The following is a 27,788-nucleotide window of genomic DNA, read 5'->3' on the forward strand; positions in this document are numbered from 1 at the left end:
CAGCGCCACTTTCCAGTTTTCTGGTGGTTTATTGGAGATAGGAGTCTCATGGTCTTTCCTGCCCGGGCTGGCTTTGAACCGAGATCCTCAGATCTCAGCCTCCTGAGTAGCTAGGATTACAGGCGTGAGCCACCAGCGCCAGGCTAATTGTTCTTTTTTTGTTTTGTTTTGTTTTGTTTTTGGTCAGTCGTGGGGCTTGAACTCTGGGCCTGGGCGCTGTCCCTCAGCTCTTCAGCTCAAGGTGAGCGTTCTACCATTTGAGCTACAGCGCCACTTCCCCTGGGATTCTTATCTCTGATTAACCACCAAAAATCCATAAGTATAGTTGGGACTCAAATGGTAGAGTGCTAGTCTTGAGCAAAAAAGCTGTCTTGTGTGGTAGTAATAGTATAGTCTTATATTAATGACAGAGTTAGGAGTAACCCTTGTTTCTAAGTAAAATTTGAGAGATACACTAAGCTGATGAGCTGTGTGTGGTCTGATTTCCAAACCATCTCCTTGGTTAGAGTCCTGTTGTTGCTAGTGGTATCTATTATATATGCTGATTTTTAATTGTACAGAATGACCTTTTGAGTTATGATGATGTGCCTTATTTGAAATATCTAACTCCCTCTACATATATGAACTATATTCTTGAATATCAACTAAAATAGAATGTCAAATTATTTAAGCCTCTTACTATACCTTGTATGTTTTTTTTATATTGCCTTGTATTAGGTTCATGAAAGAAGTGTCCAGTCAGACTTCTTGCTAATTATCTTGAAGGAAATTTTACAGAAACGTTCTGACCTACACTTGATTCTAATGAGTGCCACTGTGGACAGTGAAAAGTTTTCTACATATTTTACACACTGTCCTATTCTCAGAATTTCAGGAAGAAGTTATCCTGTTGAGGTAAGTTTTCTTCAGTATGTGTATAACAGAAACTGCATTCACACCAGAGAATTTCCTCCAGAGCAAAGGCCCTTAACAATCCAACTTGGAAACTGTTCTTAGAGTACAACAATCAAAAAAGTACCTTAGAGGCCGGGCACCCTTGGCTCACGCCTATAATCCTAGCTATTCAGGAGGCTGAGATCTGAAGATTGTAGTTCAAAGCCAGCCCCAGCTGGAAAGTCCATGAGACTCTTATCTCCAATAAAACAGTCAGAAAACCGGAAGTGGTGCTGTGGCTTAAGTGGTAGAATGCTAGCCTTGAGCTAGCACTCAGGCCAGTTCAAGCCCCATGACCAACCAAAAAAGAAAGAAGTATCTAGATGTGGTGAATAATGCTGTGATAAACATAATCATGCTGGTAGCTTTAGTACGGCCTTGTTTGTGATCGTTTGGGTAAATGCCCAGCATCTGTTATTACTAGATTTCTTGATTATAGCTATTCTAACTGGGGTAAGGTAGAACTCCATGTTGTTTTGACTCGCATTTCTTTTATGGCCAGAGAAGTTGAGCATTTCTTCATGTGTATTCGCCATTCTTATTTCCTCTCCAGAGAAATCTAAGTCTTTAGCCCACTTATTAATGGGAAGGTTGTTTCTTTGAGGATTTGTTTTGGGGGGAGTTAATTTTTTGAGTTCTAAGTATATTTTAGATATGAGGCCCTTGTCTATTGTATAGCTAGTGAAGATCTTCTAATCCATGAGCTTTCTATTTATATGCAATGGAATTCTATGCCTCCATCAGAAAGAATGCCATCGCCCCATTTGTTAGGAAATGGAAAGACTTGGAAAAAATCATATTAAGTGAAGTAAGCCAGACCCCAAAAACATAGGTCCCATGGTTTCCTTTATTTGCAATAACTAGTATATGTCCAGGATAATCTTACCAGATGAGCAGAAAAGTTCAAAAGCTATGTGCATATGATCATATAAGATGATGCTAGGAGAAATGAACCCCAAGATATAGGCACAAGAGGTCTTTCTTTGTTGTTGTTTTTAATGTACTATGTGATTTTTTTTTGTTTCTTTTGTATGTTCTTCCCCCATGGTATATCCCCTATTGTTACTGTATTTAATTTTGGTACCCTGAATCTTGTGTATACATTTATCTAATTTAGGAGGGGAAGGGCATAACAAACTTTTGAAACAAGGACAACTACTTGACCAATTGCAACAATGATACTCACAAGACACTAGGTTGGAAATGAACTTTACAACTTGATGGGGGGAGTCAGGGAAGTGGTAGAGGGAAGGGATAGTAGGAGAAAAAGTAGGGGGGGGTAGCAGTGCTCAGCAACAAATGTACTCATTCATTACCTTACTCATGTAACTGTAACCCCTCTGTACAGCATCTTTACGATGAAATATTTTTTTTAAGTACCTAGAATACCTTGAGATGCAAATGTCTGCTGATGCTGCCTGAGGGGAAATGTAGAGGTTTTCCACCTCCCCCCCACACCCCCCTTGTGTGCTCCGAACTCTGGGCCTGGGCACTGTTCTTCAGCTCTTCAGCTGAAGGCTAGCACTCAACCACTTAAGCCACAGCACCACTTCCGGCTTTTTCTGCTTATGTGGTGCTGAGGAAACGAAGCCGGGACTCATTCATGCAAGGCAAGCACTCTACTACTGAGCCACCACCTTCCCAGCCCAGTTTTTTTTTTTTTTTTTTCATCTATTCTCTGTTTATGTGGTACTGAGAATTTGAACCCAAGGCCTCATATATGCACTCTACCATTAAGCCACCTTCCCTGCCCTAGTAAAGAGAGTTTTAAGGAGTATTCTTAGGACAGAAGTGAGAGCTATAAACTTACTTCCATATCAAAATCATTGTATTCAGATGGAGGATGATTTTCTAGTAATAAGGAACTCTTTTTTTTTTTTTCCTTCCATCCTCAAACTTAGAGTTGGCTTTGAAGCTTCTTATTTTAAGCAGTTGTACAAAGGAGTTGCCATTCAACAAAGCAGTTTATGAATTGCATCTTGACCAGTGTCATGCCTTTCATCATTCTCCACTATCCCCCCCAAGGAAGCTGCTTTTCTGACTATTCTTAATGTTTACCTTCTGTTCAGCCAATGAAATGTACTCTTCTAACCATTTTCACTTAAAAACTGAACATGATAATGTAATTCACCCTGCCATTATCAACAGACTCTTCTATATTAAACATGTTCTTCATTTACAAATAATGCCCAGTTTATTTTCATAATAGTTTAGTAGTCTTCAGTGATAATCACCTTGTTCTCTTTAAAATAATATTTACATGAATTTACATGAATTTGGGTTACTCCACAGGTTTTTCATCTTGAAGATATAATTGAAGAAACAGGCTTTGTACTAGAGAAAGACTCAGAATATTGTCAGAAATTTCTAGAGGAAGAAGAAGAGATTACGATTAATGTTACAAGTAAAGCTGGGGGAACCAAAAAACATCAGGTAAAAAATATATATTTTTTTAGAAAACGGTATAACCTGCCATGAGAATTTTTAATGTAGCTAACAGCAAATCTGAGTATAATTTAGCAAAAAAGGATGGGGGGGGGGGGAGGGGAGGACATGAGAAAATTTTAAGGACTATTTAATCTTGTTAATTTGTGATATTTTGCCCTGTTCTGGGCCACTAGCTAGCTATAAAATCAAGGCCCATAGTTTTATAGCACTGATCAATAATTGGAGAGCAAATTTCCAGTGGCTTTTTCCTAGCTCCTCATCCTAAGTGCTTGATCCCCACGTCTTTGTCAGTTTCTCAGCAGTCTCTATCCTAGCAGATAGAGCTATCCTTAGCTCTTATGAAGCCAGTTAAAGCAAGCACAGTTCTTCCCTAAGAAATTAGTTGCGATTATGTGTTTTTAGAAGTACTACATTGTCCTGTAATTTACTCAGTGACTGGATTCCATGTTTTCACTACATCTTTTATGCTTTTCTTGTACTTCATACATGTGTCTGAACTGATGAAAACACAGTTATAAGTTATTTTTCCTTTTAATTAAGTATATAAACTAAGAAAGTAAAACTAAAATCTTTCTCTGGTACTCCAGAGATTTTTTAAAAAATGACAAACTGAAGAAAATCTTCAGAAAAATAATTTCAAAAGAATTGAACTGGTCATCATCCCTGGTGGTGAAGGAAATGCAAATAAAGACAACCCTGAGATACCACCTTACCCCAGTCAGAATGTCCCACATCCACAAATCAGCCAACGACAAATGCTGGAGGGGATGTGGAGAAAGAGGAACCCTATTACACTGCTGGTGGGAATGTACACTTATACAACCACTTTGGAAAGCAGTCTGGAGGGTCCTTAGAAAGCTAAAGATTGACCTCCCTTACGACCCAGTCATACCACTTCTAGGCATCTACCCTGAACAACAGGAACCAATATACAAGGACACGTGCACCTCCATGTTTATTGCAGCACTGTTCGCAATAGCTAGGATATGGAAACAACCTAGGTGCCCCACCACAGATGAATGGATCCAAAAATTGTGGTATCTATACACAATGGAATATTATGCAGCCATTAGAAATGACAAAATAATGGCATTTGCAGGGAAATGGATGGAGCTAGAAGGAATCATGTTGAGCGAGGTAAGCCAAGAACGAAGAGACAAACGGTACATGGTCTCCCTCATAAGTGGATGCTAAATCCAAAAGGTTAGTGATACGACAAAACTAACAGGACTTAAGAAACAAAGAACTCCCGCTCATCTGGTTGAACCACTACTAAATATCCTCATGCTGCTGATCACAAATATGGTATATAACATGTGAACACTGTTATATATTACAGACTGTGGTAGACAATTTGCTCCAGGGAAGTTAGAATGAACTTGTGACTTTGAAATTATGTAATCATTTAATCACAATCAAAAAAAAAAAAAAAAAAAGAACCTCGGGGAAGGGAGGGAGGGAGGGGATGGTAGGGGGAAAACAATGGAGGGGGTAACAATGTTCAAGAGGAAGTGTACTCATAACCTCACTCATGTAACTGTGACCCTCTGTATAGTAGCTTTACAATAAAAAAAAAAAAAAAAAGGTCAAAAAAAAAAAAAAAAAAAAAAAAAAAGAATTGAACTGGGTAGCTCAAGCCTGTAATGCTAGCTGCTCAAGAGGCTGAGATCTGGATTTGGTTCAAAGACAGCCCAGGCAGAAAAGTTCCAGAGATTCTATCTTCAGTTAACCAAAAAAAAAAAAAGTGAGAGCATGAGACCATGAGTTCAAGCCCTATATCAAAAAAGAGGGAGATAGAGGGAAAATAACCAGAGTAGAATATAGATAGAATACTGCAAGCATAGCATACATTTTATTGACATTATGACCTCTCTTAAGGTCTGGCTGCTTTTTTAACTGTCCCAGAATAATGCATAAATGATTATAGTAAATTTTAATTACCATATTCAGATTTGTTATTTTTTTCAATAATTCTTCCAGTAAAACATGGCAAGATTTAATTTTTGCTGTTCCTAGAGCTGTAGGAAATTACACTGTAAGAATAAGAGATGGGCACCAGTGGCTTAAGCCTGTAATCCTAGCTACTCAGGAGTCTGAGATCTGAGGAGCAAGGTTCAAAGCCAGCCCAGGCAGGAAAGTCCGAGAAACTCTGTATCTCCAATTAATCACAGAAAAGGCTGGAAGTGGTGCTGTGGCTGAAGTGGTCCAGCACTAGACTTGAGCAGAAAGAAGTCTTAATAACAGCTCCCAGGTCCAGAGTTCAAGATCCAGGACTGGCAAAAAAATATATATATATCTTTAAATAAATAAATAGACAAACAAGTTATACTCCTGCTATATTTCACTAAAATAATAATGATGATGATAAAAAAATGTGGATTTGAATAGATACAATACCATCTTTTTACCTTGTCTAATAAAAGTACTTAATGTTTTTGTTCAGCTCTCTCTGGTTTTCTTTTAGGAATACGTCCCAATTCAGACTGGAGCAAGTGCCGACTTAAATCCATTTTACCAAAAGTATAGCAGCCGCACTCAGCATGCCATTATGTACATGACCCCTCATAAAATCAACCTGGATCTTATTTTGGAACTTCTTATATATTTAGGTATATTTTCTGTTTCTAATGTGTCTCTTATAGTTTTGGTAAAACATTCCTTCTAGCTATAAGGGTTTTACTAACACTTCATTTGTTGTCCCTTCTTATTTTGAATATATGTCTTTAAAATTTTCAGACAAAAGTCCTCAGTTCAGAAATATTGAAGGAGCAGTACTGATCTTCTTACCAGGCCTTGCTCATATTCAACAGTTGTATGATCTCTTATCCAATGACCGAAGATTTTATTCTGAACGGTAACCACTTATCTTCAGTGTACTTTTGGGTAATTTTAAACTAGAAAAATGATAAATTAAAATACTTGATCAGTTATCAGTCAATTCACTTGTATTTAAAATTGCCCATGGTGAAACAAGCATTTGTTTAACATTTCTGTTACTACATTTTAACTAGTAAATTTTAGACACTATGTCTGCATTTGCTGTTTACTGAATGTGATTAAGCAAAGATAATTCCCTAATTATGGTTAGTCTTAGAATTGTGGCTTATGCCTACAATCCTAACTAGCCAAGATCTGAGGATCACCAAGGGCAGCCTGGGCAGGAAAGTGAGACTCCAGTTATCTCCAGTTAACCAGCAAAACAGCAGAAGTGGAGCTGTGGCTCAAGTGATAGAGCTCCAGACCTGAATGAAAAACCTAAGGGATGGTGCTCAGGTCCTAAGTTTAAGTCCTAGGACTGTCATCCAAACAAAACAAAAGGTAGTATTTCCTCTCCTAACTTAGAAACTGTTAAAAAAAAAAAAAACAAAAAACTGATGAGGTTGTAGTTGAATTATCTGTTTAATTGTACTATTAAGTCATCGCATTCACATCAGAACTTAAAGTTCTTTTTTTGTTGTTGGTGGTGGTGGTGTCATCGTGGGCTTGAACTCTGGTCCTGGGTACTGTCCCTCAGCTCTTCAGCTCAAGGCTCTACCACTTGAGCCACAGCGCCACTTCCATTTTCTAGTGGGTTATTGGAGATAAGAATCTCATGGACTTTTTCCTGCCTGGGCTGGCTTTGAACTGATCCTCAGATCTCAGCCTCCTGAGTAGCTAGGATTACAGGCGTGAGCCACCAGTGCCCGGCCTTTTTTTTTTTTTTTTTAACTGATGGAATTTTATTTATTGCAACAAGTAAGCAATAAAAGAATTTAGAAGCCGGGCGGGCGCTGGTGGCTCATGCCTGTAATCCTAGCTACTCAGGAGGCTGAGATCTGAGGATCTCGGTTCAAAGCCAGCTCTGGCAGGAGAGACCGTGAGACTCCTATCTCCAATAAACCACCAGAAAACCGGAAGTGGCGCTGTAGCTCAAGTGGTAGAGCACTCGCCTTGAGCTGAAGAGCTGAGGGACAGCGCCCAGGCCCAGAGTTCAAGCCCCACGACCGACAAAAAAAAAAAAAGAATTTAGAGACAGGGTTATTAGGGACAGGTTATAAGATTATTTTGTATATTCTGTGTGATATAACTTATTTTTATTGAAAATTTCAATAAATTTCAATGGCTCTGTACCCATATACTTCAGCCCTCCCCCATAGCAAAGACTTAGTAGTTGAAATCTTCATTATGATCATAACATACTATTTAAAATTCTGCCGGGCACTGGTGGCTCATGCCTGTAATCCTAGCTACTTAGGAGGCTGAGATCTGAAGATTGTGGTGCAAAGCGAGCTTGGGCAGAAAAGTCTTCATGAGACTCATCTCCAATTAACCACTCAAAAAACAGAAATGGCACTGCAGATCAAAGTGGTAGAGTGCTAGCCTTGAGCAAAAGAACTCAGGTCCTGAGTTCAAGCACCACAACCAAGAAAAAATAATAATAAAATGCTTTTAACACTGTATTTCATATTCAGGTAAACAGCCCATAATCCAAAAATCCAAATTTATAATGCTCTAAAATCTGAAACACTTAAGGCCACAAACATTTCAAAGATACTCAATCTGTTATTTATTCATATTAAAATTAGTTTCTCTATCATGGGTGTATATAAGTCTTTATGAGACTGTTCTATTAACTTCAGTGTGTTTAAATTTTTTCATAAATTTAAAGTTGTTCCTTATATGCAAATAAATTTTGTTATTCTTTGCAGTGTCTTCTAAAGAGAAACTCTTGCTAAGAACTATGATTTTAACTTTCAGATATAAAGTGATAGCTCTGCATTCTATTCTTTCAACTCAAGATCAGGCTGCAGCCTTCACACTTCCTCCTCCAGGAATCAGGAAGGTAAAATTCATAGCAAATTTATATGCAACCTGAGAATATTTTATTAAAGCCAAGTATGGTGGCTCAAGCCTGTTATTCTAGCTACTTGGGAAGGAAAGATCAGAGGATCATGGTTTGAGACAAGCCCAGGCACAAAAGTTCATATGACTCTATCTCAACCAACTGCTGGTCATAGAGACATGTGCTTCTTATGCAACTATAGGGGAAACGTAATGGCTGAACAAAGTGCCACACACCTGTCATCTCCAGCGATATAGGGAAGCACAAGCAGGAGGAATGTAGCCCACACCAGCCTGAGCATAAATTGAAACCTTACTCTGAAATAACCAGTACAAAAAAGGGCTGAAGGTGAAGATTTAATGGTTCATCACTTGGTTATCAGTGTGGTCTTGAGTTTTAATCCCCAGAACCAACAACAAAAGAGGAAAATAATTATTAATTATAAATTAAACTTTAAAATATCTTACACTGTACTACAAGTGCTCTGTATCTTAACATAGTCAGAACTAAAACATTGCTGGGTACTGGTGGCTCATGCCTGTAATCCTAGCTGCTCAGGAGGTTGAGATCTAAGGATTGTGTTTCAAAGCCAGACCAGACAGGAAAGTCCATGAGACTTTTTTGTTGTTGTTGGTCGTGGGGCTTGAACTCTGGGCTTAGGCACTGTTCCTATGCTCTTCAGCTCAAGGCAAGTGCTTTACTGCTTGAGCCATAATGCCACTTCCTGTTTTCTGGTGATTAATTGGAGATAAGAATCTCACATACTTTCCTGCCCCAGCTAGCTTTGAACTGTGATCCTCAGATCTCAGAATCCTGAGAGACAGATCTAGGAGAGTAACCCAGTTCTTCTCAGTAATGTGCTGCTTTTTTTTCCTAACAATTATGAGGAGTTGTAGTAATCTATCTCTGGTCTCTGAATCAGTTTCCAATTTGAGTTCAATACTTTTTAAGATGACTGACTAGAATTAGAATAATATTTTGTTGTAATAAAAATCTGTAACTTTACACTCACAAGCTGAGCCAATGAAACTAAAAACTATACAAAGACAGTTGTACATTTTGTGAATAAAATTTAAATTCACTTTTAAAAATTCATCTGCTCTAAAGTTTAAACGATGATTGATATATTGCTAAAAGTTGTCTAGATATTTTAGTTTTTTGTTTATTTGCAGATTGTTTTGGCAACAAATATTGCAGAGACAGGGATCACTATCCCAGATGTTGTATTTGTAATTGATACTGGAAGAACAAAAGAAAATAAGTAAGTTTTTAAGTTTCCCAGATGAAAACATTGTCACTTGGAAGTAGTGTGTAGTTCTGGAGTTCTCAGGAAAAATTACAGAATTATATAGGGAAAATTCAAATGTTTTAGTTCTGCCCAAAGTAAAAAGATTTAATAAAATGAGTGAAAATTTTTTCATGTCTAAGAATAAATGTTAGAATTTTGTATCATGGTTTTACCATAAGTAATGCCAATGAGTACTACTTTAATGTAAGTGCTATCTAAGAAAAAAACTGCATTTTTTTTTTTTTTGGCCAGTTGTAGGCCTTGAACTCTGGGCCTGAGCGCTGTCCCTCAGCTTCAGCTCAAGGCTAGCACTCTACCACTTGAGCTACAACACCACTTCCGGTTTTCTGGTTGTTTATTGGAGATAAGAGTTTCATGGACTTTCCTGCCCAGGTTGGCTTTGAACCGTGCTCCTTGGATCTCAGCCTCCTGAGTAGCTAGGATTACAGGCGGGAGCAACTGGAGCCCAGCCAAAACTGCAATTCTTTTTATATTCTTTTGCTTGTAAAATAACAAAACCATTGTGTATGTGTATGGGATTATAATGACAACAGCATATCTTTTGGAACCAGAGGTAGATTTAAATCTTTTATCTTGAGCAACGTCTGGCCTTCTTAATCATTAGTCTCCACAAATATAAATGACAATTTTTAAATTTCCTAATTGAAAGTGTCTGGTCCAATAACTAGAACATCACAGGTAACCTAAGTCTTCAACAAAAAGATTACACTATATAAATATTTTTATTTTACATAAGTAGGAGAGATCACTTTTACTGCTTTGTCATTATCCCTACTATTATTAAACTATAGCAAAATTTGAAAAATATTATCCAGTAGAAAATTAATTTTGATTGTTTATACCTTTACAGGAAACATTTAACTCTTCTGAAAGATGAGTAGAATTGTAATTTTGATAAATAACACTTCTTAAACTATTTCAAATAACAAAATTTAAAGGTATTCCACTAAAATCAGAAAGATTCCTTGGTTTGGTCAGATTAGCTTCGGCAGTTTTTTCCTAATTAACTTGGCAGTGTGAGATTTAGTAAATAATTTTTCCTAAGTTATTTAAAAAGGAAATGTGGCTTGAGAAAAGTTTGTCCACAGTAGTAAGGGACTTTTAGCCTATGTTAAACTTAATTTTCATAGTTACATGTTCTGGCTTTTTCTGATTTTGATCTAAGTTGATTGTCTACTATGTTCTCTTTGAAACATTTCTTTAGGTACCATGAAAGCAGTCAGATGAGTTCTTTGGTCGAGACTTTTGTCAGTAAAGCTAGTGCTCTACAGCGCCAGGGGAGAGCTGGGCGGGTCAGAGATGGCTTCTGCTTCCGAATGTACACAAGAGAAAGGTATAGCACAACACTGGAAGTTTAAAATGTACAGATCAGTAATCAGGGGCATTCCTGATAGAGTGTATGATCTTACTTTCCAGATTTGAAGGATTCATGGACTATTCTGTGCCTGAAATTTTGAGGGTACCTCTGGAGGAATTATGTCTTCATATTATGGTAATCCCCAAAGTAACTTACAAAATTCTGTTTTTAAAAAAAAAAAAGTAAACATTTTTTTAAAAAATTTCATCTTATATTGCTTTAAATACTCAAATATCTTACTCTTTTCAAAAAATAAGCTCTTGAACTGGGCGCTGGTGTCTCAAGCCTGCAATCCTGCCTACTCAGGAGGCTGAGATCTGGAGATAGCAGTTCAAAGCCTGCCCAGGCAGTAAAGTCCCATGAGACTCATCTCCAATAAACTACTCAAGAGCCAGAAGTAGCAGTGTGGCTCCAGTGGTAAAGTGCTAGCCGTGAGCACTAAGAGGTTCAGAGACAGTGCCTGAGTGCCAGTCTCTGAGTTCAAGTCCCGTATATAATATATGCTCTTCAGCCAAGCACCATTGGCTCTTGCCTGTAATACCAGCTACTCAGGAGGCTGACATCTGACATGCACACACATAATTAGCAATAAATAATTAGTATAGGCTTTCATCCTCATGCTACCACTGCTTTCAAATACAACCCTTCCTCCTACCTCACTATAAGAAAAATAATAGGATAGTCTGACACATTTGCCCTCTTTGGTTAAGATTTTACTAAACTCAAAATTTAGTCCCAGTAGTATTTCTTTAATGTAATAATTCTTTCTGATCATGAACCAGTTTTATCACTTTTTTCATTCTGCAGAAATGTAATCTTGGGTCTCCTGAAGATTTCCTCTCTAAAGCCTTAGATCCTCCTCAGCTTCAAGTCATCAGCAATGCAATGAATTTACTCCGAAAAATTGGAGCTTGTGAACTGAATGAGCCTAAACTGACTCCATTGGGCCAACACCTTGCAGCTTTACCTGTGAATGTCAAAATTGGCAAGATGCTCATTTTTGGGGCCATCTTTGGCTGTCTTGATCCAGTGGTAAGTGAGAGGCCTGCTACTACTTCCATTTAAGTATCATTTGGTTGGTAAATTAGTAAACTTGAAGATAATTTTTTACTTTTATTTACTTTTTTTTTTTATTTTATTTGGGCCCATGAAATCCTTGGCAAGAGGTTTCTTTATATAATATTTATTTATTATATATACACTTTGAACATCTATTCACTTATTTACATAAGTTTGAGTTTGAGTGGCTTGCCTTGACTTTTGCTATCAAATAACCCCACTTGACTATTAATATTTAATAGACAATTCTTAGAAATTTTTTTTATTGTGAAAATACTGTACAGAGGGGTTACAATTACATGGGCAAGATAATGAATACATTTCTTATCAAGCACTGTAGCTTCCTCCTTTGTTTCCCCTTCCCATCCCTTCCTATCCTCCCCTTACCCCCCAACCCAAACCTCCTCCCCGCCCCCACCACCAAAGTTGTAAAGTTTGTTTTCGACATAACGACTTGTACAGCTCATTGTTGCAATGGGTCCACCTGTATCCCTATTTAGACGATTTGTTGTTTCCCTTCCCCTCCACAAATTATACCGACATCAAATACAGTGAAAGCAGAGGTTACACCGTGGGAGAGGGACATACAAAGCAACAAAGAAATAATCTTATAAATGTGTTAGAAGCAATCGCATGAAAGAAAAAAAAAACATTTGAATACAGGCCCTGAGTTTAAATCCCAGGACTGGCACCATGGGGAAAAAAAAAAAAAACTTCCTTTTTCCGGCTTCTGTCTCAGCCAGTAATTATCAGAATTGTGTTTTCTCAAATTAGCTCAGAGTTATCAAATTCTGTACATTTATTTGAATCTTTCTTTGTATTTGGGAGGGGGAGGTCTGGTTGTGGGGCCTGACCTCTGGGCCTGGGCACTGTCCCTCAGCTCTTCAGCTCAAGGGTAGCGCTCTACCACTTGAGCCACAGCACCACTTCTGGCTTTTTTCTTTTTGTTTATGTGGTGCTGAGGAATCGAACCTAGGGCCTCATACATGCAAGGCAAGCGCTCTACCACTGAGCCACCTTCCCAACCCAAATCTTTGATTTTCTTGTAGCATTCCAACTTTCCTATTTTATCTGACTGTGGCCTATTCTGTGCACAAGGTTGTTAAAAACATAACCAAGCGAGTGTATTACTCTCTAGTCTCTTTTTCTTTAGTATTAGAAGTAAATGTGGGAGGGGCTGGGAAGGTGGCTCAGTGGTAGAGCACTTGCCTTGCATGCCTGAGGCCCTGGGTTCGATTCCTTAGCACCACATAAGCAAAAAGAAAAAAGCCGGAAGTGGCACTGTAGCTCAAGTGGTAGAGCGCTAGCCTTGAGCTGAAGAGCTGAGGGACAGCGCCCAAGCCCAGAGTTCAGGCTCCACAACCGGACCAAAAAAAAAAAAAGAATAAAAGCTACTCACCAAAATTAGACTAAATCAAAAACAAACAAACAAACCAGCTATGATAGTTATCTAAAAATCTGCATTTTTATTTTTTCTTTGTTTGGTTTTTGCTGGTCGTGGGGCCTGAACTCTAGGTCTGGGCACTGTCCCTCAGCTCTTCAGCTAAAGGCTAGCAGTCTACCACTTGAGCCACAGCACCATTTCCAGCTTTTTCTGCTTATGTGGTGCTGAGGAATCGAACCTAGGGCCTCATGCATGCAAGGCAAGCACTCTACCACTAAGCCACCTTTCCAGCCCCAGGCTGCATTTTTAGTAAAGATGAGTTCTAGGTTTTGTTCTCTGGGATTGTGAATAGCGGGTAAATACTCTACTAGTAAGCTTTACCTATAGCCCCAGCTAACTTTTTTGTCAGCTGTGGGGTTTGAACTCAGGGCCTGGATGCTGTCCCTGAGCTTCTTTTTCAAGGCTAGTGCTCTACCACTTCGAGCCATAGTTCCACTTCCGGTTTTCTGGTAAATTGGGTATGAGTCTCATGGTGTTTTCTGCCCAGGCTGGCTTTGATCCATGATCCTCAGCTAGAATTGCAGGCATGAGCCAGCACCCTGCTAATTTTTAAAGAACATTGCAGTCAATGGTAATTAAGTTGTAAGAGTCAAGATAACTGAACTGTAACTGAGATTTCCTCTGTAAGTGACAGATTATGAATTAAGTGGTATTCAGGTTGCTTGTTTTGTTTTTCATTTTTGCTAATTCTGGTGCTATTCCTTACCTCACAGAGGTAGTATAAAAACAAAGCAACACAGTTTATTAGTTCTGTACAATAGTTCTAAAAGTTTTTACAAGCTGGGTGCCGGTGGCTCACACCTGTAATCCTAGCTACTCAGGAGGCTAAGATCTAAGGATTGCGGTTCAAAGCCAGCCCAGGCAGGAAAGTCTGTGACACTTTCATCTCCAACTAAACACCAGAAAACCAGAAGTGGCACTATGGACCAAGTGGTAGAGCGCTCACCTTGAGCTGAAGAGCTGAGGGACAGTGCCCAGGCCCAGAGTTCAAGCCCCACGATCGATCAAAAAATAAAAAAAGATTGATAAAAGTATTTACAATAAAAAAAAAATTTACAATAAAAATTGTAAGTAAGCTATTGTAGAACTTGGTAAACTTATTGAAATAAGAAACAAATACTTAAAGTGGAATGTTTTATGATGTGTTTTCTTTTACAAACCCAGTTATTGTATACCTCTCTAATGATGAATTGTTTGGTTATTTGTTGTTAGGCAACACTTGCGGCAGTTATGACAGAGAAGTCACCTTTTACTACACCTATTGGTCGAAAAGATGAAGCAGATCTTGCAAAATCTGCTTTGGCAATGGCAGATTCAGATCACCTGACAATCTACAATGCATATCTAGGGTAAAAAATAATATGGGTGTTGTCAATAAGCCAATGACCTCAGGTTATTTACATTTTTAAAACTTTATATTTGTCATTAAAATAATATATTTAAGATTTAAACAAGTTTTAGTCTGTCAAGATATAATCATATAAAAGTCATTTTTATGCTCCTTCCTAAAAATTAAATATGTACTTGATTGTATTATATATTTGTATTTCTCATATTTGAAATATTTCAGTTTACTCTTCCATAGAAAATGCATTACAGTTAAAATCTTCTGTAAACAGCTTCTGCAACATAGCAAGACCCCTTCTATTTTAAATGATTATATTATTGAGCTTAGGAAACATAGTGAACCTTACTCATTTGTTAACATTTTATTTACCTAGATGGAAGAAAGCACGACAAGAAGGAGGCTATCGTTCTGAAATCACATATTGCCGGAGAAATTTTCTTAACAGAACATCATTGTTAACCTTAGAGGTAATTTTTCTATTTTATTTTTTGAATTTGTATACATGAATAACATGAGAGCGTTTCATTGTATTAATTCCATGCATATACTCTGAACAAATTTTTCCTCCTCTTTCCCTTTTAGTATTGGTAGGTTGCATTGTGTGTGTTTTTTACGTGTGTCAAATTTCAGTCCTCCTTACCCTTCGGTATACTTTCCTTTCTCCCTCCCTACTGCTGTTTATCCCACCACCACCCAAAGTCCCCTTTTGTTTTCCTGTCCCATTATTGTTACCATCTTAGAACTAGATTCCACAAATGAGCAAACTATTCTTAATAGGGCTGTAAAAGATAGATAAAAAGAATGCCTAGGATAGTGCTTGAAGCTTATTATAAATTAATAAGGTTATGATTTTTTGTTTCTTCCAACAACTCACTTGAACATATTACAGGTGATTTAAAACAATATTTAACAATCATAAATATACTCAAAAAGTGATACTGAGCCTTAAATTCAAGCCCAGACCTGGTACAAAAAAAAAAAGAGAGAGAGATTGAAAAGAGACAATATGAGTTAATATTAATAGCACTAGCCGTCATGGGGCCTGGGCGCTGTCCCTCAGCTCTTCAGCTCAAGGCTAGCACTCTAGCACTTGAGCCACAGAGCACCACTTCTGACTTTTTCTGCTTATGTGGTACTGAGGAATCGAACTCAGGGCCTCATGCATGCAAGGCAAGCGCTCTACTACTGAGCCACCTTCCCAGCCCCAGGATTTTTTAAATGACTCAAGGGAGAATTAATCTACTCAATTCTGAAAATCAATTATTTTTCTTTTAAATTTCTTTAAAATTTTCTTTAAAATTTCAAGCCTACCAAAACCAGATGGAATATTATTTTTTAAACTCCTATGTACCCATTCCTCACTTCAGAAATTATCAGCTTAGGGGCTGGGAAGGTGGCTCAGTGGTAGAGCGCTTGCCTTGCATGCCTGAGGCCCTGGGTTTGATTCCTCAGCACCACATAAGCAAAAACAAAAAAGCCGGAAGTGGCGCTGTGGAGCTTATGTCAATTTTATTTATGCTCCCTCTATTCACTGCCCTAAAGATTACTTTTTAGCCTAACAAATCATTTATTTCCTTAACATTATCATACCTTTAAAAAAAGTTCCTTAGCTGAGCACTAGTAGCTCTCACCTAAAATCCTAACTACACGGTACCGAAGATTGCAATTCAAAGCCAGCCTGAACAAGAAAGTCTGTGAGACTTATCGCAGTTAAACACCAAAAAAACCTGAAGTAAATCTGTGGCTAGCATTAAATACAAAAGCTTAGGGACAGTGCCTATGCCTAAGACCTGAGTTCAAGCCCCAGAATCCATGCACAAAAAAAAAAAAATCCTTAATGTCTTCAAATATATAATATCTAAATGTCCCCAATGATCTCATAAATCTTTTTTTTTTGGGGGGGGGGGGGTCCGGTTGTGGGGCCTGAACTCTGGACCTGGGCACTGTCCCTCAGCTCTTCAGCTCAAGGCTAGCGCTCTACCACTTGAGCCACAGCACCACTTCCGGCTTTTTTCTTATGTGGTGCTGAGGAATCGAACCCAGGGCCTCATGCATTCAAGGCAAGCACTCTACCACTGAGCCACCTTCCCAGCTCATGTCTTCTTTTTTTAACCAGTAGTTCAATCATGAACCAAACAAGATTCATACATTAAATTTAATTGATAAATTTAGATAACCTTCTGGAGGTTTTTATTCATTTATTTAAAAAAATTAAAGCAGGTAAATTATTCTATAGTTTCCTACATTCAGGAAATAACCACTTCTTGGCCAACAGACCAAGATTCTGTAGGTAGAGATCCTACTTAGTTGGCCCAAAGGTGGCTGTTTTTTCAAGTTGACCCTTTCTCCTTTTGTTTTCTCTCAGGTTCCCTCTAGTCTAAGTTGCTTCCCATGTCCTTTTCCTCCTCTCTCCTGATTTGCAGATTTTAGATCTCTTTGCAAACAACAAAGAGATCTAAAATCTGGTGTTACAGTGGCTTATTTGGGCTTTCCTCCCTTAGAATCAGTGTCTGTTAAGCTTCAAACAAAAACCTATCCTAAGTGTAAACGTCACCTTGTAATTACATGTATGCCGTGTACTTTTAGAAATGCTCTTCCTTCCTGTAGTGATTTTACTGATGAACACTATTAAAGGTAGAAAAAATTTTAAGCCAATTTTAAGATTTAAATTATTTTTAATTTAAGTTTAAGCCACTTAAACTTAAATTTCAATTTAAATGAGGTTGTTATTAAACTCTGTTAAGATTCTTTAGGAACTTGACGTTCCCAAAGACAAGTAGAGAAAATACGAACAGTCTATAATCAAGATCCTGCTGTACTTCTCTCCAATGTTATTCTCTATGTTCCCATCCTTACTGAGTAGGAACAATTTAAAAGAGAGCTAGTATTGAAACAAATATGGTAAATGAAAATGTGTTCAGACACCATTTTATTTCTCTAAGAGACATTCTGAGATTTTATGACATCTAAAATCTGGGTGGTGAGGAACAAGAACTGACTCTAATCTTGACTTCCCAGTTATATTTTTCTGCCCTAGCTTAGGGCCATAGTTAACTAAATAATAATATTTTTAAAAGAAACAACATAATTCCCATGTTGTTGGCAACTTATTTTAATCAATTGTGGTAATATCTTATTTTCATAACACTATCTAGGATGTAAAGCAAGAATTAATAAAGCTGGTTAAGGCAGCAGGATTTTCATCTTCTACAACTTCTACCAGCTGGGAAGGAAGCAAAGCCCCTCAGGCCCTCTCTTTCCAAGATATTGCTCTTCTTAAAGCTGTATTGACTGCTGGACTATATGACAATGTGGGGAAGATAATTTGCATGAAGTCAGTGGATGTCACAGAAAAATTGGCCTGCATTGTGGAGACAGCTCAAGGCAAAGCACAAGTACATCCTTCCTCAGTGAACCGGGATTTGCAAACTTACGGATGGCTCTTATACCAAGAGAAGGTAAAATACTCATTATGAAAGTGTAATATTCAGCACATTGTTCAGTACATTCATAGCAAGTTAGGTGCCCCAACAATTACTTTATATAATTCTCAAATTGAGCTGCTCATTTTTACTCATATTTGAAATATAGATAAAACATTTTCCTAAGCTAAAAAACACTTCTCTTCCTTTTAAATCTTAAAACTAAGAAAAATTTTAAGAAAAACCTTAAAAATAAGGCATGTATTCTGACCATCACCTTTCTTGGGATAAAGACAGTTATAACAAGTAGATATTGGCTAATAATGTGTCAGTTTCTTAAGTCACTAAAAGTTATCTCAAAGGGTAAAAAAAGAACTGAATGTTCCATTCCTAAATAAGAAGCTGTTAGATGGAGTTGTAGAACTTTGATGACTTGATGGTAGTTTGAGCCCCAGTGTCATGGTAGGTAATTTAATAGCAAATACTTATAGACGACAATTAATCAACATTTGGAATCCCAGCTACATTACCATTCCATATCTTATTTTTGTTTTTTTGTTTTTTGGTTGTGGGGCTTGAACTCTGGGCCTAGGTGTTGACCCTGAGGTCTTCAGCTCAAGGTGAGCACTCTACCACTTGAACAACAGCGCCACTTCCAGTTTTCCAGATAGTTAATTGGAGATAAGAGTATCATAGACATTCCTACCTGGGCTGGCTTTGAACCATGATCCTTAGATCTCAGCCTCCTGAGTAGCTAGAATAACAAGCATAAGCCACTAGCACCTGGCTCCATATCTTGTTTTAAACAGATAGCAGAAGTAAAGGTGGTATTATCTCTATTTTTTTTATTTATTTTTTATTTTTTGTCGGTCATGGTGCCTAAACTCTGGGCCTGGCCGCTGTCTCTGGGCTAGCACTCTACCACTTGAGCCACAGCACCACTTCTGGATTTTTCTGCTTATGTGGTGCTGAGGAATTGAACCTAGGGCCTCATGCATGCAAGGCAAGCACTCTACCATTGAACCACCTTCCCAGCACTAAGTATTCACTTTTAAAGCAATAATAATAAATAATAGTTAATGTTATTAAATAATATTACTTACTAAATTGCTTGTACATCGTTTGATTTGTGTTCATTACATAATTCAGCTTTACAGATAATATATAAAATGCCTTTTAATATAAAATGCCTTTTAATAATGACTTATTAAATTAATATTTCTTACAATAAGAAAGTACATAGCTTTAAAAAGTATAGAGTAACAAACTACACTTACATGAAATGCTTACATGAAACAAATGTTGGACATCTTTGGACTATAAAATTGTTTTTCCCTTTTTTCTTATATAGATAAGGTATGCCAGGGTGTTTTTGCGGGAAACAACCCTAATTACCCCTTTTCCAGTTTTACTTTTTGGTGGCGACATAGAAGTTCAACACCGGGAACGTCTTCTTTCTATTGATGGTTGGATCTATTTTCAGGTACATAGTACAACTGACTTGAATGATTAGATAAAAGTTTTCAACTTCCAAAAATGCATTGAGGTAGATATGTAATATTGAAGTTTACATAATCTCTTCCTACATGATTTAGAGTAGAAGACTTCCTTAATTTTATGTTGCCTGTGTGGTTTCTGATCTGTTAATTGTGAAAGTCAAATTATATTGCTATTAGCAAATGCATTTGTTGTCAGTAGCAATTATAATTTACCATGTGATAAGTACAGCAATAGCTAATTTTATTTGGATTATTCCAAATACAGTTTCCATTCTAAGTAGATACTTCAAGCATAATGAGAAATTAAATCTACCACATTACATGGATTGGCTACTAGTAGGGCAAAATTCAAACCTAGGGCCTGGTGTGCTGGTGGCTCACACCTGTAATCCTAGCTACCCCGGAGGCTGAGATCTGAGGATTGCAGTTCAAGGCCAACCTGGGCAGGGAAGATGAGGGCTCTTATCTCCAATTAACCATCAGAAAACTGGGTGATCTGTGGCTCAAATTGGTAGAGTGCTAGCCCTGAGCAGAGAAGCTCAGGGACAGCTCTCAGGCCCTGAGTTCAAGCCCCATGACTGGCTAAAAAAAAAAAAAAACAGTCTAGGATTACCAATCCCAAAACTCATATTCAGTGTACTACGTTGGCCTCCAATACAAAGATGAAACAGATTTATAGTTCTTAATGTATCCTGTTGAGCTCTTCTGTGAAAAATTAGACTAGCCTGGCGCTGGTGGCTCACGCCTGTAATCCTAGCTACTCAGGAGGCTGAGATCTGAGGATCACAGTTCAAAGCCAGCCCGGGCAAGAAATTCTGTGAAACACTTATCTCCAATAAACCACCAGAAAACCGGAAGTGGTGCAGCTCAAGTGGTAGAGTGCTCGCCTTGAGCTGAAGAGCTGAGGGAAAGCGCTCAGGCCCAGAGTTCAAGTCCCACTACCAAAAAAAAAAAAATTAGACTAAGCTTTGACTCTGCTCACAATAAGATTATCTCTTTCCTTGTAGCCTCATCAATACTGATCAACTCAAACTCAGCAAATCGAATGTATTCTGTTATGCTACACCATGATATCTGTGTGTCTAGAACTAGAGAGGCGAATTTTACATGTAACTTAGGAAGTTTATTTAGTTCATGCAAAGAAGCTAGAATGTTAGTAATACCCTATAACTGGGTTGTATTAATAGTTGTAAAATGCTACAGACTAACTAAAAATCATTGAAACTAACCGCTACCTGTACATTTTTTTTTGTTTTTGTTTTTGTTTTTGGGTCCGGTCGTGGGGTCTGAACTCTGGACCTGGGTACTGCCCCTCAGCTCTTCAGCTCAAGGCTAGCGCTCTACCACTTGAGCCACAGCGCCACTTCCAGCTTTTTTCTTTTTGCTTATGTGGTGCTGAGGAATCAAACCCAGGGCCTCAGGCATGCAAGGCAAGCTCTGTACCACTGAGCCACCTTCCCAGCCCTACCTGTACATTTTTATGGTGTGATGTTATACCTGAATAAAACTGTTAAAAAAAAAAATTTCTGGCGGGGAAAGTGGCACAGTGGTTGAGTGCTTGCCTTGCATGCCTGAGGCCCTGGGTTTGATTTCTCAGTATCACATAAGCAAAAAAAAACAAAAACAAAAAACAGAAGTGGCGCTGTGGCTCAAGTGGTAGAGCGCTAGCCTTGAGCCGAAGAGCTGAGGGACAGTGCCCAAGCCCAGAGTTAAGGCCCCACGACCAAGAAAAAAAAAAATTCCCTCCCCAAACCAGGTGCAGGTAGCTCATGCCTGTAATCCTAGCTATTCAGGAGGCTGAGATCTGGGGATGGGGATTCAAAACCAGCCCAAGCAGGAAAGTCTGTGAGACTCTTACCTCCAGTTAACTACCAGAAAACCGCAAGTGGCTCTGAGGCTGAAGTGGTAGAGTACTTGCCTTGAGCTGAAGAGCTGAGGGACAGTGCTCAGGCCCAGAGTTCAAGCTCTATGACCAACAACAAAAGTATTCCCTCCCCAAAACTTGACTACTACAGATTATGTAAGAGAAAAAATTATCAGAATAATAGTTGCTTTATTTTAGAAAGAGATGCCAAATTTAATAAGGAACTTAAAAAGTTTGCACATTTCAGCTACCAGAAATAATTTGTCATATAGTCCTCATTGTGTTTTATATTAAAAATCAAGTTGGTCTGACACTAGTGGCTTATGCCTATAATGAGCAGTGAAATCCTCAAGACACACTCTCCAGAATAACCACCAAAAAGCATGTCTATAAGTATAACTGAAATGGTAGAGAATAAGCTGAGTAAGCCCAAGGACCTCAGTTCAAATTCTAGTACATCAAAAAAAAAATAGTAATTCAAATTGTACCAAGGCAAATAAGATGTCTAGCATATATGCTTAGTTTGATTTAAATAGTTATACTCCTCTGATAAAAGTTGTTCATTTTTCTATCTCTTAATAGGCCCCTGTAAAGATAGCTGTCATTTTCAAGCAGCTAAGAGTTCTCATTGATTCTGTTTTGAGAAAAAAGCTTGAAAATCCAAAGATGTCCCTTGAAAGTAAGTATTTGTATACTGCTTACACATGAAAGATACTATTCTTGTATGTATATGTATAGGTACATATGCATGTATATATTAATGTGTGGGAAAACTTTCTTTTTTTGTTTGTTTGTTTTTGGGTCTGGTCGTGAGGCCTGTACTCTGGGCCTGAGTGCTGTCCCTCAGCTCTTCAGCTCAAGGCTAGCACTCTACCACTTGAGCCACAGTGCCACTTCCGGCTTTTTTCTTTTTGCTTATGTGGTGCTGAGGAATTGAACTCAGGGCCTCAGGCATGCAAGTCAAGCGCTCTACCACTGAGCCACCTTCCCAGCCCATGTGTGGGAAAACTTTTTAAGAAGCATCTGATAGATTCTAGAAGTGAACTATAACACTATGAACTATGCAATTCTGTGTGCTTAAAAACCATTTTAATAAAATATTTTATGCTGAATCTCAAACTCAAAGATAATATGTGATTATTCACAACTTTCTCTTACAAATCTTTTAGTTTACTCCTATATTTTCTAAATTTTGTTTCTAAATTTATGACCATTTCACTTTAGAAGAACTGCTACTTAATAGCATCCAAGCAAATTAATAATATAGTTTATTGTTATTAAAAAACAAGAACTGAGAATTTTTTAAAGAACTAAGGAGTTTATTATAATCTTTAAATAGTTGTACAATTCACCAATTGTACAGTTGAAGCAGTTTATGGATACAGTGCATCTTGGATCAGTGTTACCCTTTCAACATTCTCACCCCACCCCTTCTCCTACTTAATTTTAGGTTCTGTATTTTTTTTTTCCTTTTAACAAAGCAGTTTATGTGTACATGCATCTTGATTTGTGTCATCACTTCAACATCTTCGCCCCCTTCAACCCACTCCTTCCCTTATATTTCTCAGTTCTGTGGTATATACAATGAGTTCTTTTTTTTTTTTTTTTTTTGGGTCCAGTCGTGGGGCCTGAACTCTGGGCCTGGGCGCTGTCCCTCAGCTCTTCAGCTCAAGGCTAGCGCTCTACCACTTGAGCCACAGCGCCACTTCCGGCTTTTTTTTTTTGCTTATGTGGTGCTGAGGAATCGAACCCAGGGCCTCAAGCATGCAAGGCAAGCGCTCTACCACTGAGCCACCTTCCCAGCCCCTATGATGAATTCTTGCCTGCCTTTTCCCTCCATCAGTATACACACAATCTAAAACCATGCAACCTATGTTTATTTAGGTCTGCCTTATGAGCTGAGAACTTTCTGTTCGTTTATCCTAGCATGTTTTCTCTGTCATGCATCTCTCACAATATAGAACTATGTCTATATAAAGTAAATACATAATCCTTTCACCAGAATCTTAAATGGACATGAATTTCTAACTGGCCTGCTGTGTTGTTTCGCCAAACTGCAAACTCATCCTGACAGTTGTAAAAGATTCAGTCTCCAAGCCAGGCACCAGTGGCTCACACCTGTAATTCTAGCTACTCAGGAGGCTCAGGTCTGAGGATCAAGGTTCAAAGCCAGCCTGGGCAGGAAAGTCCCTGAGACTCTTATCTTCAATTAACCACTAGAAAACTGGAAGTGGTATTGTAGCTCAAGTGGTAAAGCCCTAGTGTTGAGTTGAAGAGCTCAAGGACACAGTGCGCAGGCCCAGAGTTCAAGCCACACGACCAACAATAAATAAATAAATAAAAATTCAGTCTCCAAAGCTCTGTCTCTTGCATACAGATCTCTGGGAGAGAGGCTTGTCATTATTATTATTATTATTATTTCTTTTATTCTGTTAACACTTACTCTCTACAGACTATTTGTTAAATATATGCAATTAATTATTTTAATAAACTTAGTTTTCTGGGTAACCTATCCCACATTTAGAAATTTGGTTAGTGTGTCCTTGTGCTTTTAATGTTCCTAACACCCTTTATTTCCTATAAACATAAAGTTAGATAGAGAAGCTGCTTAGAGCCTAATTGGTGCTGTGTTCTTCCCATGGCATCACATCATGAAGCACTTGAATTTTCTTTTCCTGATTTCAATATTTAAGAATCTTATCAAGCTGGGTGCCAGTGGCTCACGCCTGTAATCCTAGCTATTTTGGAGGTCAAGATCTGAGGATCACGGTTCAAAGCCAGCCTGGGCAGGAAAGATCCATGAAACTCTTAGCTCCCATAAACCACCAGAAAACCAGAAGTGGTGCTGAAAAGCTGAGGGACAGTGCCCAGGCCCAGAGTTCAAGCCCCATGACTGACAAAAAAAAAATCAGTGGGTTCACTGTAATTGTACTGTATTCAACAAAGTATCCCTGGTTAATTTTCACACTATATTTAACAAAGTATCTGCCATTAAATATAGCCAGGCAGTAGGGCAGTGGGGAAGTTACTAACAAGAGCTCCTCTCCTGAAGCCTCTTTATTTGTATAATTGAATATAAGTGCATAAGCATTAAACTATACTAATTTTCCTATGATACTGGAAACGTACATCAGATCATACTATATGAAGGGATACAGACTATTCAAAGCCTTGACAATTACAACTGCAACTTTAGAAGGAATTGTATTTTACCTTCAGATGTGAGGGGATACTTTTAAAAGTTGGCGGGAAAGATGAAGTACCACTTTTTTTTTTTTTAATACTTTGACTGCCAAGAATCTTGAGTGTCAGGCCACAGGCCATCTTACTAAAATTTTCATTACAACCACTGAAACTCAGAGCATTGTAGTATAAATGTAAAATTGCACTCTTGCAGTCTAATAATTAGGACTTTCTAAGAGTAGTTTTGACATTTTTAGGAAGGCATCATTTCAGAACTAGAAGCTCCTGTTAACAAAAACACCCCTTAGTAAATAATGCCACTTCCTATTCTATTTGTCAAATTCAGTTGCTATTTGATCTTTTTGTTATGCTGAGAAATCTGTCACTTCCCCCATTGACATCTCTCCTAGAGCGCTTTCCTTTGGGCTAAACATGGGAAGACCAGTTAACCCTTTCTCCTTTGGTCATCCCACAGAAAGCCTATTACACCATGAGGAACCTGGAAGAGTCAATAGAACCATTGTATATTTCAGCGAGGTGAAAAAGTGGAGAAACTTCCTTTTATTAAGATTTTTTTTTTTTGTTGGTCATGGGCCTGGGCACTCTCCCTCAGCTTTTCAGCTCAAGGCTAGCGCTCTACCACTGAGCCACCTTCCCAGCCCTTATTAAGAAATTTTTATAGAACTAATTCCCTGTTAAGAAATAACAGTTTGCGGGGCTGCGAAGGTGGCTCAGTGGTAGAGCGCTTGCCTTGCATGCATGAGGCCCTGGGTTCGATTCCTCAGCACCACATAAGCCGGAAGTGGCACTGTGGCTCAAGTGCTAGCCTTGAGCTGAAGAGCTGAGGGACAGCGCCCAGGCCCAGAGTTCAGGCCCCACAACCGGACCCCCAAAAAAAAAAAAAAAAAAAGAAAGAAAGAAATAACAGTTTGCATCACATTATGTCTTTGGGCCTTAACTTTTTTTTTTTGTGAAAATACTGCATGGAGGGGTTACAATTACATGGGCAAGATAATGAGTACATTTCTTATCAAGCATTATTGCCTCCTGCTTTGTTTACCTTTCCTATCCATTCCCATCTCCCCCCCTCCCCATATCCACCCCTTACCCCCCCCACCCCCACCCAAAGTTGTAAAGTTTGTTTTTCCACATAACGACTTGTACATCTCATTGTTGCAATGGGTCCACCTATATCCCTATTTAAACGATTTGTTTTTCCCCTTCCCCTCCACAAATTATACCAACATCAAATACAGTAAAAGCAGGAGTTATACTGTGGGGGAGGGACATACAAAGCAACATAGAAATAATCTTATAAATCTGTTAGAAACAATTGCAAGAAAGAAGAAAAACATTTGAATACATATCATAGGGTTCATTTCCATAACATCACCTTATCTGACCTTTTCTGCTTGACTCAGATATATACTAGTTATTGCAAATAAGGGAAACCATGGGACCTATGTTTCTTTGGGCCTGGCTTACTTCACGTAATATGATTTTTTCCAAGCCTTTCCATTTCCTAACAAATGGGGCAATGTCATTCTTTCTGATAGAGGCACAGAATTCCATTGTATATATATACCACATTTTCTTGATCCATTCATCTACTGAGGGGCATCTGGGTTGGTTCCATATCTTAGCCATGGTAAATAATACTGCAGTAAACATAGTTGTGCTGGTAGCTTTAGTGTGGTCTTGTTTGTAAACATTTGGGTAAATGCCCAAAAGTGGGATTGCTAGGTCATAGGGAAGCTTTATGCGGAGTCTTTTGAGGAACCCCCATACTGCTTTCCAAAGTGGTTGAACAAGTTTACACTCCCACCAACAATGCAGTAGGGTTCCCTTCTGTCCACAACCCCTCCAGCATCTGTTATTATTAGAGTTCTTGATTTTTGCCATTCTAACTAGAGTGAGGTGGAATCTCAATGTTGTTTTGATTTGCATTTCTTTTATGGCTAGGGAGGTTGAGCATTTCTTCATGTGTCTATTGGCCATCCTTCTTTCCTCTTCAGAAAAGTTTCTCTTTAAGTCTTTAGCCCACTTATTTATTGAGCAGTTGTTTCTTTGAGGATTTATTGTTGGTGGATTTAATTTTTTGAGTTCCAAGTATATTTTAGATGTGAGACCCTTGTCCGTTCATACTTTTTACTAAAATGTCAACTTTTAATGTTGATATGGGTATAGTATAATTATAATTAGCAGTAACATAATTCTAGACAATATTTCCTACACATATTCAATATTAAACAGCCTTCTAAATTATGGACTGTAATTGTGCATCAGTGGAGCTCATTGGACACTTAAGACAGTGAACTAGATAACTCGTGGTGGAGTCTAGAGGGGAGGACTGGCAGAGAATGAGGGAAGAGAAGACGCTGTATGAAAGGAAATGTACGCATTACCAGACTCATGTAGTCCCTCTGTATATCACCTGAGAGTATTCTACATATATAAATGTGTACACATTTTCAAAAATAGCCATTGTTGAATTTACTCATTTTGTTTCTTTTTTCTTTTACTTAGATGACAAGATTCTACAGATCATTACGGAATTGATAAAAACAGAGAATAATTGATACTACAATTCATGGTCTTTGCTTTAAAGTTGAGTTGACAATAAAATCATAAAATAATGTGAAAGTGGACCGCTAAGTATTTCATTATACCTAAAATACTATTGGCCATTAATGTAAAGGTGGCAGGAAAAAAGCACATACTTTCAACATGTGTAATTTTCTAATTCCTTTTTAATGATGATTATTCTGTGTATTTGCCACTACATTTACAATAAATCTTTGGTATCATCCATGTCTTGCACATTGTTATATTCTTTAAAGGCAAGGTCTCTATAGTTTCTGTGGCTTGATAAGATTCTCTGTGTAGCTGTCATCTTCTGTCAGTCCTTAACACTTGTAGATATTGGACACCATTTTGACCCAGAAGAGAAACAGAATTTCCCAGTTTCTGAAGGATACAATTTCAACACGTTGACGTGCTTATGAGAAGAAAACTCAGCTCTTCTTTCATTCATTTCAAACCCATCTAGCTGAACATATTTAGAGTCTGGATCCTGCTTTCAACAGGTCAGCCTACACTG

At 38.1% G+C, this 27,788-nt stretch overlaps 1 protein-coding gene across 1 annotated transcript in view; it reads left to right on the top strand.

The window, feature by feature from the left end:
* The window catches only part of Dhx29 (DExH-box helicase 29), a 49,819-nt gene extending 22,320 nt beyond the window's left edge, over window positions 1-27,499 (top strand). The window contains exons 13-27 of the mRNA XM_042690751.1: window positions 718-894; window positions 3,226-3,366; window positions 5,846-5,990; window positions 6,118-6,235; window positions 8,119-8,203; window positions 9,376-9,464; window positions 10,717-10,845; window positions 10,929-11,004; window positions 11,677-11,901; window positions 14,585-14,721; window positions 15,094-15,187; window positions 17,876-18,178; window positions 19,494-19,625; window positions 22,088-22,184; window positions 27,215-27,499. Coding sequence (XP_042546685.1) covers window positions 718-894; window positions 3,226-3,366; window positions 5,846-5,990; window positions 6,118-6,235; window positions 8,119-8,203; window positions 9,376-9,464; window positions 10,717-10,845; window positions 10,929-11,004; window positions 11,677-11,901; window positions 14,585-14,721; window positions 15,094-15,187; window positions 17,876-18,178; window positions 19,494-19,625; window positions 22,088-22,184; window positions 27,215-27,267 — 2,001 coding nt within the window. The 3' untranslated portion in view covers window positions 27,268-27,499. The remainder of the gene's footprint in view (window positions 1-717; window positions 895-3,225; window positions 3,367-5,845; window positions 5,991-6,117; window positions 6,236-8,118; window positions 8,204-9,375; window positions 9,465-10,716; window positions 10,846-10,928; window positions 11,005-11,676; window positions 11,902-14,584; window positions 14,722-15,093; window positions 15,188-17,875; window positions 18,179-19,493; window positions 19,626-22,087; window positions 22,185-27,214) is intronic.
* Window positions 27,500-27,788: the final 289 nt, after the last annotated feature.

This window comes from Dipodomys spectabilis, unplaced genomic scaffold, assembly GCF_019054845.1.
Source record: "Dipodomys spectabilis isolate Male_0828 unplaced genomic scaffold, ASM1905484v1 ptg000140l, whole genome shotgun sequence".
Taxonomy (NCBI): Eukaryota; Metazoa; Chordata; class Mammalia; order Rodentia; family Heteromyidae; genus Dipodomys; species Dipodomys spectabilis.